General features: G+C 39.3%; 1 protein-coding gene across 1 annotated transcript in view; it reads left to right on the forward strand.

The window, feature by feature from the left end:
- The window catches only part of LOC118332819 (netrin receptor DCC-like), a 210,084-nt gene that overhangs the window by 125,950 nt on the left and 69,630 nt on the right, over positions 1-14,504 (forward strand). Inside the window, exon 12 of the mRNA XM_035668249.1 lies at positions 12,964-13,105. Coding sequence (XP_035524142.1) covers positions 12,964-13,105 — 142 coding nt within the window. The remainder of the gene's footprint in view (positions 1-12,963; positions 13,106-14,504) is intronic.

A 14,504-nucleotide genomic window follows, 5' to 3' on the forward strand; every position in this document is an offset into this window, starting at 1 on the left:
ATCGGTACACCGTGCAACACTAGTGCAGAAGGAAACATATTCATTTGGCTTCCACAATTTACACATTATCACTGCGTGGCTTTTTTCTGGCAGCTCAAGCGTTTCCCTGCCTTCCAGCAGCCGGCTTTGCAACAACACTTTTAAACTAATAATGTACAAGGGGACTTTTGATGCTCCTGCTTTTTCTTTTATGCATTTTACACCTTCATCTAAAGGGTAAAAAGCCTCCTATGATGGCTGATTTTGTCTAACCATAATGCACCTAGGTTGGGTAGCACTGGTTGCTCAGAGACGACATTCAGATGACACTGTTTGTCAATTGTTATGCTCTCCTGTTTCACAATAGCTGTGTTCACATCAGCGTGCTTAAAGAAGGCTGATGGAAACTGCAAAACTCAACACATAACGTAAAGACTACAAAATGATAAGAAATTCGCTCTTACTACATAAATGGGCTACATGTCTGCATATGCATGCATATAAACCTATCTAATCGTTGATTGAATTTTTACGAGCTTCTGGCAAGTGGCCTGCTGAAGCTGAGTGTGCCGAATAGTAGCAGTCATTAGCAAGTCTACAGTTTTGTTACGACAGAAGCACACTGCTTCTCAGATGCTTTGGTGTCGCGATTTTCTGGTCAGGACGGCGGTCAGGACGGCAATTACTAGCTTAGTTTACTGACAGGTCAGTAAGGCATGCCATAGGTCAATCTGATAGTTGAGCGCCCCCGGCTGGATCACAAGGCAAACTACTTGAAGCGGTCTGTTGTTCACGTAATTACACTTAGAAAATTAACCTTGTTTGAACAAACTTTTGGATGTTGAACATAAAGTGGCAGCCCTGGCAGCATTGTTTTTTACCATTTGAGCTTTTACATCATCTTGTTACGCTCTCCTCCGCTTATCTCTATGAACCAACTCCTAATTGTCGTGGTAGTGGATGTTAGTGGATGGAAGCATTCATTCAGATTTTCTTTTGCTAAATTACTGTGGTCTAAATTTGGTTAAAATCTTTGATACATTTGGTTGGAAACACGATACTGTTTTGCTCTCTGGTTAGATATTTGAAGGCAGAGAAGCAATGGAGATCACAATTAAAACAAAACAATTTTCTGAAGTGATCTGACCTGTTCAGATGTCAGTGTGAAGTTTTCTAGTTTTTTTCCGGCCGCTCAGGAAGCAGCAGCAGAGAAAATGATGAACGTTTCCAGAGTGGTTGTGAACAGCTCATAATTTATGCCCATAAAGAGAAGGCTCAGACTGTCTGTGGAGAGCTGACCTCATTTAGTTTCTGCCTGCTTATTTCCCTGCATGTGATTGATATTTCTCTACTGATCGGCTCTGAGGTCAGGGCCGATTGATCAGTGATGTCAGAGCTGCTTGACAGTTTGAAGCCTCATGATGCAAGCTTAAAAAAGAGGGATATTTCTTTGAACCAAACATCTATTTTGAATACATGTATATAATAAAGTAATTGAAAGCTGAATGCCAAACATTCCAAAGCAGTAGGTGGTTTTAAAGTTTAAACCCCTGCTTAAGTGTTTTTCATCAGGCCCTGCCAGCTCCACAACTGACCTCTGACCTCCCTGTAGATCAGGATGAGAGTAAAGGTTATTTTATTTAAGATAAATAAATGTTTTATTCACTAGTTCTAACAATACCCTGAGTAGCAATCGTGAGGAGGAAATATACTAGATTTTAACAATGAGTCCAAGCAGACAAAAGTTTGTAGTGTGTTTGAGTTACATTGTTTATATACCGTCTACCTGGTGAGCTGTCTCAGTATTTCTTTTTAAAAACGGGAAAGCATCCCAGCACAAGCACTGTCTAAAACGCAGTGCTACTCAGTATCCCTCTGTTCACAGCCCAAGATTACAATACCACACAGGAGAAAGTCACCCGACTGCAAACACCAGCAGTCTTGTAGTAGAAAACGGCAACTGGTCCGCTACTTATCCCAATTTGCCACAGCTGTAACAATTGCGATCCCGTGGCTTGCCAGTGTTCCAGCTTAACAAATTACAATGTTGGTGACTTTCGGCCAAATATGTTAACTAACTGGTGACTTTATTTGGCTGATAGTTGCCAATCTAGTATGTAATGTTAACACAAACAGTGGACTCCTGGGTAAAAGTCCTGTGTTTATGTGACACATCCATCCCAACCACCTCCATATGCTGACTTTCTCACTCTTTATACTATGTCACACTGGAAATTACACTAGAGGGACACCTACAGCATTCTAGTTTGAAGCACAGGAACACTGACCAAACTGCCATATTTGACAATTTGGGAGTGAGATCGTGCTGACGCTGGAGACAACTGGGTCCTTCATCCTGGGTCATACAGGGGTCTCTGTCCAAAAGCCTCTATTTCTTGATCTGTGTAAGTCAGAGGCTCCAAAGATCTAAAAAGAAAACTATAATAGTTTACCTTATTTATTGTCCCTTAAAACGAAATTTGATTTAAGTCAGTTCATCATCAGTATCATCAAGGACAACATTTTTCAAAGATAAAATTAAAGATACAATTTCTTTTTAAGTGAGTAGCATTAGCCAACATTTGATTTCAGTCTGCCGTCTCACATGGAATGGATTATTGTACTACACTAATGTTTGGCTCTGACCTCGTCACTCCCCCTTTAGAAAAGACAGAGCTCAGCACCACAGGGAGAAGGGGAGTGATGATAATTACTTGCATACAGTAGATGTGTTGGATGTACAGTATGTTGCAGTGAGAATAACCCATGTGAATATAGCAACGGACTCGAGTTGACTGCCTGATGTAGCTTGCAAACTTAACTTAATTTGAAAACACGACACTATCTAGAGCCAGTGTTTGGTTTGTCCGTTTTGGGCTACTGTAGAAACATGGTGGTTCAACATGGCGGACTCTTTAGAAGAGGAGCCGCTCATTTTGTAAACAAAAAATGTCTTTCCAAAGTAACAATAACCCAACGATTGATTATACACTAATGAAAACATACCTATGAATATTATGTTTCATTTCTGCCAGTAAATCCTCCTTAATGTCACACACTGGACCTTTTAAAAGCATGTAGATAAGCAGTCTTAGCAGCCATAGTAATGAAATATACAATACATTTTTTTTTTTTTTAATGAAAAAATCAATAAGAACTGCAACTGAACTCCGAACTCTACTGAACCCCTGCAGCATCCTGTTCACTGCTTAATTGCCACACACACACACAGTCAAGCATTGTCTGTGTGTGTGTGTGTGGGTCCAGCCTCAGTTTCTCTGCAGCGTTTTGCTGAAGGAGAAAATGTGAATCTCTCTGCTCCTGTCAAGTTTCTGCTGTCAAACCAACTTTTCAGACAAATCTGACATTTCTTCAACTTTCCTCCAGTCAGTGGAGCGTTACTGTGTGTGTCTGTGTGTGTGTGTGTTGAATGCTTGGTTGAACACACAGCAAGAGTTTACAGTATGTCAGTCTGTTGGGTTTTTACCCAGAATTCTCTTGAGAGTCCGGCAAGGGTCACTATCTCTGTGGCTGTGAGTAGTCAGGACCAGGAGTGGATTCTGGGAACCTTTAGCTCTAGTGCTGGTCTAAGAATAGCTTTCTGAAGGGTTCCTGTTGGAGCGATTAAACCTCCTGGTGAGTCTCTGCAGGAGTCAGCTGTGTTACTGTGAGAACCTGGAGACTCATTTAAACATTAATTAAAAGAACCGGCAGTGAAGGTCCAGCTGAGCTCAGTGTGAAGTGTTCATTTGACTTCTGGGGACATGAAATGAGGTTTCACAGAGTCCATTATGAAAATTTTCAGTTAATGTCTATGAGAGGCCGTGCAAGGCATAATTCATGGTCTTCACACATGCATTCACTCTCCTTTCACACAGACATATTACCCCTCTGATGTACACATTTTCTCGCATTTTAACCAAAAATAAAAGCATTATTATTATATATATTATTTTGAAAGGAATTTGAAGAATTCTCTTTAGGAGAGATGGAGACATGGTTTTGTGCCAAGTCAGTAAAAGATGAAGACCTCTGTATAAGGACTCTGGAGCTGTAGCTTCTGTTTGTTCACTGCACTCTTGGACACAATTATAGTGTAACATTAATGCAGCTCTTGTGCAATTTTTGTAAACAGTAAGCTTCAAGTCTGTAGGTGTTTCCCATGGCAACCTTTGACTCACATGTGAGAGCCATTATCTCTATGAGATGAGCTGTTAGCATGGTACTGACTGTGTATCCTACGGAAGTTAATACAACACGTTTTTTTGCCAGTATTGATTATGTACGGTTAGCAGTTTGACCTGCCTGTCCCTTTTATAACATTCTATATTTGGAGGACCCATCTTTCTGTTAAGTTCGTATTCCACTCTGAAAGTGAAAACTAGCAAGCTACAGTTGACAGTGATTCCCACTAGATGTTACTTTTCATCAATGTTAAAAACATCTACAACAGGCTCAGTCTCCACTGTAGCTGTGCTTACCGGGAGAAGACTGGGAACGAGGCTAACCATTCCCTTTTCCTGATTAAACCCTCATTTGTGCTAGCATTATGTTGTAAATAATAATAATAAACATATTCACTTTATTTACTATTTATACAACACTTTTAAAAACAAATTTACAAAGTGACTTACATGGCCGGAATCAGAAATTATCTCAAATGTCCAGTGTGTAGGATTTAGTGGCATCTAGCGGTTGCAGATTACAAGTTACTCACTTCCCCCTCCATTTCTAAGCACAAGGGAGAAACTACAGTGGCCCCAAACTGAAGATAAAAATGACTCATTCTAAGGTAACGAAAACACAACAGTTCTTATTATATACAGGTGATTATACACTAATGAAAACATACCTATGGATATTATATACCATTATACACTTTAAGAATAAGTTCAAGTATAAATCTAAGAACATTTCTATAAATGAGGCCCCTGGTCATTTCTGTAACATGTAATGACAGAACAGAACGTCCTCTGGGGTTTTATCACTGTTTAATAGAATTGTATTTCTGACATTGAGATATAACAAATTCATTTCTCCAGCCGCAGAGTTATTCCAGGAAAGTCTCTGATCCATGAAGAGCCGCTGGACGTGACCTTTTTTGTGTCAGAGGAAAGAAAAAAAGTTTAGATTTTAAAGTTTCAGCCAGTTTGAACTTTGATACACACATACACACACACACACACACACACAGTTAAATATGTGCAATATAAGATTTTAGTACACGCACTATAATTATACTTTCACTAATTCAATCACACTTTTAGTTATTCATTCTTTCGTTCATTCATTCATCCATTGTTCAGTCAGTCACTTTTTTCATTAATTGATTCTGTTCATTCATTCATTACATTATTTTTCCAGCTTGAAATCCCAGCTGTTGTCTCTGCCTCCGTCTCTCTGTCACACACCTGTGATGATGTCACTGAACAGCAGGTAATTACTGTTAATCATCCCAGATTCCCCTGCTCCGATGTTTTTGCGTGCAGTCGTCGTGGTAACGGGATGATTACACCCTCAGACACAGAAGCAGAAACATAATAATCAGTTTGTTGTCGTTCATCAGCTCAGTTTCACCCTCAAAGCGTCTTCTCCTCTGAATCAAGCATCACTCCAACTTCACCTGAAGCTCCGCCCACCTCATCAGGAGCATGTCTCCTAATTAGTCAGAGCGGTAGACAGGGAGGGTCCTGTGACCAGGATGTCAGGACGTCAGGACTTTGATCCCAGAACATCTTTTTGTTTCCCCCGTGGAACATTTCTGAATGTTTCTGAGGGTTTCTGTCTATTACTAAGCATCTGCTGCAGAACACCTCACTTTAAGATGATTGGTTTTTAATTCAGCTACATCTCCCATGATGCTTGCTCTCTCTTGGGTTTTCAACCAAAAGAAAGAGAAAAGCTCCCTGAGTGTATATAAATTGCAAATAACACATTATGCTGAAACAGATTATCGTGCTTTCCATAAAAAACGGTGGTCCAACAAAAAAGAAATGGAATTTCTATGAGAATCTCTGTATTATTTATGCACTTACCCTACTTCAAATGACATTTATAGCATTCTGGAAAGTAAGGGGGACAAGTCCCCCATCCCCAGTGGAGATTACACCCTTGAGTGATATATATATTTATGCAAGATCATCTGGTAACCATGGTAACGCTTAAGCACGTCTGTGGGGACTTTCCCTGACAGAAAAGCACTTCAAACAGAGGTATGTTGTGTAGAGCTGAAGCTATTTGTTGATTAATGGATCTGTCAATCGACAGAAAATTAAATGATCAATACAGATGTTAAAAAATAATTGGTTCCAGCCTCCAAAATCAAAGGATTTATTTTTTCTGTTAACATATAGAAATCTGTTTGGCTCTACAAAGTTGCATTTTTTAAATTTCCTGGCTTATTTTTTTTATTAGCTTTTTTGGAACAGTTGTTTCCCACGCGTCCTGGAAAACCTGGAAAATCTGGAAAATCTGGAAATGTAGAGAGTAGTTTCCTAGTCATGGAAACACCTGGATATTGACTAAAATTACCAAATATATTGGAAATAATCAATGTTGTCCTGCAAAATGTTGTATTGTATTTTAGCCATTCACTCAGATTACATGAATCCCGGTGGGTATTTAGTTTGATACTCGACTGTTGGTTGGATAAGTTCATGCTACTTGGAGAGAACTTTTGGCGTCAAATCTATTTTTAAAATGATGGTCACATCTTGAAGCATACGGCCTGTTATTAATGAACACATTTGCATTTGTTGATTATTGCTAATTGTATGTGCAACAAACACCTATACTACCTCTTTTTAAACAGGCTAAAAGGTTAGAAGATTCATTTTTTGTGAAATAAAACGAATTCTACGTGATTGGAACTGTTATTTCTGCCCTGCCAAGCGTGGCAGGAAAGTGAGTCCCATAAACGCTGACCACCATTTTGAGCAAGTGCCGTCTTATATTGTCAAGAAAAACTCCAGGAAAAGTCCTGGAAAATGATTTCTTCAAAAGAGTGGGAACCCTGAAAAGGAAACATTTAATTGTCATCTACTGTGAGTCCCCACATTAAAGGCCTGCTGATCAATGTGAGAGTGACAGCACCTCCCACTGTGTTTGAATGTCACTGTTGGCCACTTTAGTTTATAATTAGATCACAGCAACCTGAAAATAATTTCTATTTTATTTACTTACACGCCTCCATGAGTATTTGTGAATGTATCATCCTAAAACCAAACAGCTGTTTATTTGCACGCTTCCATACACATTACACACTGCATGGTGCAGCATGATGTTGCATGTTGTATTGCAGAGCAAATAGAGAAAGTCTGCCCTCCATGTGATTGTTCCTTTTACCCAGAGGACATTAACACACACACACACACACACACACACACACACACACCCAGTCAATGTGGTTGCAGCTCTCACCCAGAGGACATGAACAAACAATCACAGATTGAATTCAGGGAGTGTTTACTCACCTGGCCCGTGTGTGTGTGTGTGTGTGTAGGTCACAGGGTGGATGAGGTGTTCTGTATGCAGCTCTCACACTGCAGCTCAGCATACAGACACAGAAGAGAAACCCGCTGAATTAATTCCACATTCAGTTAAAAGTTTTGTTTTTCCTCAAAGCTTTCTCACCCATCGATCGGACAAACTGCTCAGCATTACAGAGACTCAAAGTACAGCAATACAATAATACTGACTTACCTCTAAATGAAATGCACTGGTGAAGTGGTCTGTCCCGCATCAGCAACACAGGAGTTTCTAAATAACTCCTCCTGTATGCAGAGCGCGAGGTAAGTCCAGTCTGGGTAACAGATCCGTGAGCCTGAGGGTTTGTCAGGCCCCGGAACAGGTTCAGAATTTTTGACACATTTTTTGGAGCTCCGCTTTCATTAAGCATAAGGTCAGGGTTTACATTTAAAGGGCAACACACACTGGCGGCATATGATGCACGACAAAACACCCACATTCATTTCCCTATGGGCCTACAAAATGGCCGGTTTCTTGACGGACTCATCAGTTCGCCAGCAAAGCCTCAGTTTTTTTCACAGTCGCTCAACATGACACAACAATTCTCTATTGTGGTTGGCTGGAAGATGGATTAACTTTACCTGGACAATAATAGGGAAACACATGTTGCAGGGGTTTGTAGTTTTTATTCAAATCAAGTTTCTTTATATAGCATGTTTAAAACAACCAGAGTTGACCAAAGTGCTGTGCAAGTTAAAGTGCACAGAACATCAACAGGAAATAAGGACATTGAAATAGTAGTAAAAAGGCATAATAACACCAATAAATGATATATAAGGCAATATCAATAGTGTGCACAAATGAAAAAAAATTAGAAAAATTGGTAAGAGCATGTAAAACAAAAGATTATAAAATACTAAAACTAACTAAGAGTACCAGTTAATGCCTCAGCAACAGGAGCTACTGGTGGTTTTTGTACCACTGCGACAACCAAAAAAAGATAAATAAGTTCTCATTGAGAACTTTCTTCTGAGACTTTCTGGGCACGTCCAACTCGTAGGAGACCCTGGGGTAGCTGGAGAGATTATATAGCTCATCTGGCTTATAAATGCTTCAGGATCCAGCAGGAGGAGCTGGAAAATGGTGCTGGGAAGACATACGCCTGGACTACCTTGCTTAGCCAGCAGCCACATAACTTTCACACTTTATAATGAATCGCAGCTATGCAAAGTTATCAGGACACCCTGTTAATTTAGCATCAGGACATTCAATTTAAACGGATAAATAATGTACTTTACTTACTTTTGGACAATGCATCATAAGCTAGAGAAATGTCTTTTGCAGTAACATCTACAGCAGTAGCAGTGTTTCTATTGATAGTATGGTTGTGGCAACGGCAGTAGTATCAGAGATTTAATTATTATTATTCAATTAAGTATGAGCAGTATTGTCTTTGTTCTTCTGTTTCCTGTGATTATCACTGTCGTTTTGGTTATTATCAGTACTTATTACTGTCTCTTCATCAGCTTTCTGCAGACCTCCTTGCATTTTTCCTGTGTCCTCTGAGGGGAAATTAAAAAAGACAGAGGCTCTCTGCGTGTTTGAAGGCTGTGAACGAGGCCACGGCTTCGCTTGCCCTGCTGCTTTACAATGTCAACTACATCTGAATACAAAGCAGCTGCAGGAGGGATTTCTGTTCCCGACATTTTCTGCTCCAGTCAGACAGAAAAAAAACAGAGAAATGAGTCAGTGTTACAGTACAGCCTGAGGCCACTTCACCTCTAATATACACAAAGAAAGAAAGAACATCTGAAACTGGCTTAATTGATCCATGGAGCCCATTTAGTTCTGTGAGCACTTTGAAGGAGATGAAACTCAACAACTTAATGAACACAGAAGACTGGTTCAGCTGTTTTGTTAGGAGCAGGTGGAAAGTGGACTCCAACTAATATTAAACAATGTTGGTCTGATGTCAGCCATTAACAGAAATATAAATCTTAGTGGACGCAGGTGAATGGATTTCACTTTACTCTAATACTTGAATAAATCCAGTTGGCCTGATTTTAATTCAGTCAAAAGAAAAGGTTGGATTTTACAATCATCAGTTAAAGATATAGAGAATATAGCAGCACTACTAGTAGCACTAGTTTTCACATCAGTTACAATAGTAGTAACAGCAATAATATGTGCAGGAATAGTATTTGTATCTTGTATCTTGTAGCAGTGGTAGCAATAGCACTACTAGCAGCTGCGAGAGCAGAAGCATTGATCGATGTTATAGCAGCGGTAATACGAGAAGGAACAGCAGCACTAATAGCAGTAGCAGCAGCAGAAATAGAGATATTAGCAGCAGCAGTAGTTATAACAGTAGTAGTAGCATCAATATAGGTCTTAACAGCAGTAATAACAGTAATGGTAGCAGTGTTGTAATTATAGCAGTAAATGTTGCAGTAATATAATTTTTTACAGTGATATTATTAAAACAGTCTAATGAAAAACATTCAAGCAAGGTTTTAGTAGTCATTGATGATGTTGTGGTGGAGAAGGAGTATCTCCCTTCCCCTAGAGACTACAGGTAGTGGTGGTGTCATCCTCCTTCATGGATGGTTTGCCTCTTTGTGTCTCTGTGGGAGCTGTTCCAACATGAATTTAACTTCTGCATCGTTTCCATGGAGACCTCACATCCAACTGTGACCTGTCAAAGTAGCTAATTAGTTAATGAAGCGCACGGTGACGCCCGACCAGAGAGAGAGAGAGAGACAGAGTATGGAGGAATTTGGCCGACACACACACATTTTTTCAATTTGTCCCTTTCTTTTTCTCTCCTTCCATCCTTCAGCGTCTCTTCTCCTCTCCCTCCTCCCGCTCAGTAATCAGTTCTGCTGTAATCAATTAGCAGGATGAGGAGAAGCAGAGGGAACAGGTGCAGCTAAATGTTAATTAATTCCTCTGTGGCCGTCGTCACAGTAACACTGGCTGAATATTTAAACTGCTCGTTGGCCTGATGACTTACACCACAGCTGATGGAGGGATACACACACCATCACTCTGAGTGTTTGTGTGTGTGTGTGTGTGTGTGTGTGTGTGCTAATATAACACCAACAACAGATGTGTGAATGTGTGTGATACAATCTGTACATGTGTAAGTGGCCGTCTGGTACTGAGCTGTGTGTGTTTTGTATAAAATGACAATCCACTTCAGTTCACACGGTTACTGGAAATTTCACCACAGCAACAGCAAATACAGGTTTTGCTGGCAGGTGTCTGATACCACACCTACTGTGATACACAGAGATGGATACATTCACTGGTTCTCACCAACAGTGTGAATCCTTGAGGTCTAATAGTGTTAGATACATTTTCGTCCTCATAAAACTTTGGCAAAGCTGATTTTTAGACAAATTTGAAACCTTTTTGAAACAATTTGTTAACATTCATGCTTTATAGGTGCCTTCCTCGTCTTTGCCTTGGTTGGAACATTGCTACATTCCTTGGTGCATTACTGTAATAGAATAATGTGAAACCATTGTCAAGAATATATATCACATGCTAGCATGCGTGGGTGTCGTAGAAACATATATGACATATACTAACTAACCAGTCTTAAAGCAACACAACAGCTCCATGCTATTATTAATAGGGGTCAAAACAACATTTTTGGGCTCATAGAATTATTCTCTCTCTGACTAAGTTGCTATGGAGCACAAATATGGCTCTAATATATAGTAGAAATTAGACTGACTAACATTATTTTAATCAGATTATTTTATCAGATAGACTACCAAATCCACTTTATCCTTTCCTGTACGTATCCTGTAGTTAGATATGCTATGAGCTAGGCTAATCTATGTTGAAAGATAGAGTGACATTTATAGTCACATATCTAATGTTAGCAACAGGCTAGCATACTAGCTAGATGATCTACATCAATTGTTAGCTAGCTAGTTACATCTGCTAAAAAAAGCTAAAAACCTTGATTACATAAATTGTTAGGTTGCTAGCAAATGGTTTGTTAACATTAGCTAACTTAAGATGTGACTATATATTTTGCTTTTAACTTTTAACCGTCTTCAAAATGTGGTCTTAAAAATGTCTTTTCAACATAGACGAGCACACAGCATATTTAGGTACAGGAAAGGAGACACAGTTGCCCAATTGTTATTGGAATGAATGGTCAATTGTTAGCATTAGCAGCAGTAGTAGAAGTAGCCTAGTAGAAAAGAATATACGCAACTAGACGAAGAAGCTGTCAAAGAGATAATATATGATGAGACAAAAAAGAAAAAGAGGTAGAGAGAGGTGGATACAGTAGAGAGAGATGAATCAAATCTTCTTATCCCTTTTTAATTCATTAAACTTAATTTATTAATTTTGAGCCCACCTAACATACACGCACACACACACAGGGTCATACTGAGTATATCAGCAGAATGGTTGATGGCAGGTTCCTCACAGAGCAGAGCACACTGGGGGCCGAGTAAACATCTGGTGTGTGTGTGTGTGTGTGTGTGTGTGTGTGTGTGTGTGTCAGAGGTGGGTTGTTAACATGCAAATAAAGCAATTAAAATTCACACACTCAAACACACACACCCACTCATACATGTATAGAATATATACGTGTACACACAAACACGCAGTGAAATTCAAGCTGCTGCAGAAAAACACGGACAGCAGCCTGACTTCACACTCATCTGAACAGAACAGAAACACAACACAACTCGATGGTCCACTCGCCGACTGCTAGTCAGATTTATAGACTGCTTTCACACCTCGCTGTGATAGGAACAGAGACATGCTCAAACAAAACACTGCATTCATCTCTTGTGTTAAAGGTTGTTGTCTTATCATTTGATAACTGCATTTCTGTCATGATTTTATAGAGAGCTTTAAAAAAAACTGTTTATAATTTGAAATCCTTAGAGATCATACGCACGGTCATGGTATCATTGTAAAGATAATACTCTGTTTCAGTTGGTTTGTTTTTATTACTTCAGGATATATTACAGTTAAATTGGTGAGGTTCAAGCACAGAAATAATAAATTATTTCTTGATTTTTTTGTATCTTTTTAATTTTGTATTTTAAATTAAGTCATAAGTCAATAGACTGTTGTGACTTGAGAGCGCAATACCCAGCATCCCTAGCAGATGGCCACGGCGCATTACCCAACTAATTCAAAGCAACCTTAAAAATATTTTCTAAATATTTTACTGAAAATATTCTTTACTGAAAATATTCAAAAATAGTCCATATAAAATGACAACAAAGAAACACAAAACAACACCCAAAATGCCCACAAAGAGACACAAAACTGTTACAAAGAGATGCAAAATGACTGCAAAGAGACGAGAAACGACCACAACAACGGCTGCACTTGTTGTTGTCTTAGGAGGGTGGGGGGCTTTTACTTACCCGTGCCTGAGGGCCCATTGTCTCATTATCTGTCCATGTCCTCAGTCCTCAGTCTTGCAGCTTAATTTATTGACTTACTGTTTTTTCTGTTGTTATTTTCTTGCAGAGCATCAAGGTGTCATGGCAGCCACCACCACGTAGCGCCCAGAACGGCATCATCACAGCCTACAAGATCAAATACAGGAAGACTGGTCGCCGTGGAGACCAAGAGGCCATAGAACCCAACAACTTCTGGTACCTGTTCACAGGTGAGGCTCTGTGGGTTGTACTTGTGTTTGAAAGATATACACAGAAGGGTTGGCCGATTGGACAAATATATTGTACAGGTTATCAGTTGTTCTGTACTGTTATTGTATGTATTGACTATTATGAAAAATCCATAAAGTTAGTTAATTCTAGTAGTATTTAATAGTTGTACAACAATTGAACTCTATGGCACAGAGGAATGAGATATATTTTACATGGGATCTGGAAAATTATGAATATATTGGATATCACAAGACTTATCCTTTAACATTTGCCCTCATCTTCTCTTCCAAACACATTTGATAAGACTCTTGTCTTGTTTGGACCAAACTACAAAACAAGGATTCTAAAAACCAGACTGTAGTTTCCATATGTATTCCATATGGGTTTAAGGGAAACAGACAAATGTTTTCACCGAACATCACCTAAGGCTGACAAACATTCAATAGACATTCAATAGAGAAAAGAGGAGATTTAAATCCTCAAGGTGCTTGTGTGTGGGAGGGGGGCTGGGGTTACACAGTGGACTGGTCTGCTGCCTGTGTTTTTTGCGTGTATCTTTATGTGTCCGTGTGTGTTATGTTTTTCCTTCTGTGAAAAGAAATCTACATTTGCATGATTTTACATTTGTGTGTGTGTGTCTGCATTCACACTGCCACAAGCTATTATTTCAATTTGACGTGTGCAGGATTTGAATGAAACTGATCTTCCTTTTCATTATTTTCCACTGATGGTTATCTTCATCTGTTTGTCTGCAAAGGATTTCATTCCCCAGTGGCAGGTGTTTATGTGTGTGTTGAATCTGATCTGCCCGCTGCAAGCCCGGCTGTCACCAATAATCACTTCTTTTTACTGTCTGAGAATAAAAACTGCATTTCACTAAATAAAATAAAACATTGCAGCTTCACCGAGGAGATTAACGCATGACACACTAAACCATCCAATTAGCAATTTTCGGATTCTGTTTCCTGAACAGAGCAGTGAAAAAGGAAGAGCTGCTGGTTCATTAACTATTGAAACCCACTGTACATTCCCAGGAATAGTCCAGAGTCAAGCCCCAAGTCACAAACAACTAGTACCAAGTCCAGTTTCAAGTCAAGATGATCAATTCTCAAGTGTAGTCCCAAGAGTAGTCCTAAATCAAGACCAAATCATTGTGTTCCCTTCACCGACTTTATTGCCTTTTTTTTTTTGTTTAAAAGCAACATGTTTTGCATGTTCCTGCCAGTTTTTGGCCTCAGATACGATGCCCCTCCGTCAGAGGAGCGAATCACAACTTCATCGTTACAGTGTTAGACAAAGCCCATCGTCAATTACTGAATTCATCCCAAACATCCCTAACAAGATTCAGAAGTTTAAATCTGTTAACTTTCAGATTCTGAAAGTTAACAGATTTAAACT

Source organism: Morone saxatilis, unplaced genomic scaffold, assembly GCF_004916995.1.
Source record: "Morone saxatilis isolate NCDOM2014 unplaced genomic scaffold, NCSU_SB_2.0 Contig21, whole genome shotgun sequence".
Taxonomy (NCBI): Eukaryota; Metazoa; Chordata; class Actinopteri; family Moronidae; genus Morone; species Morone saxatilis.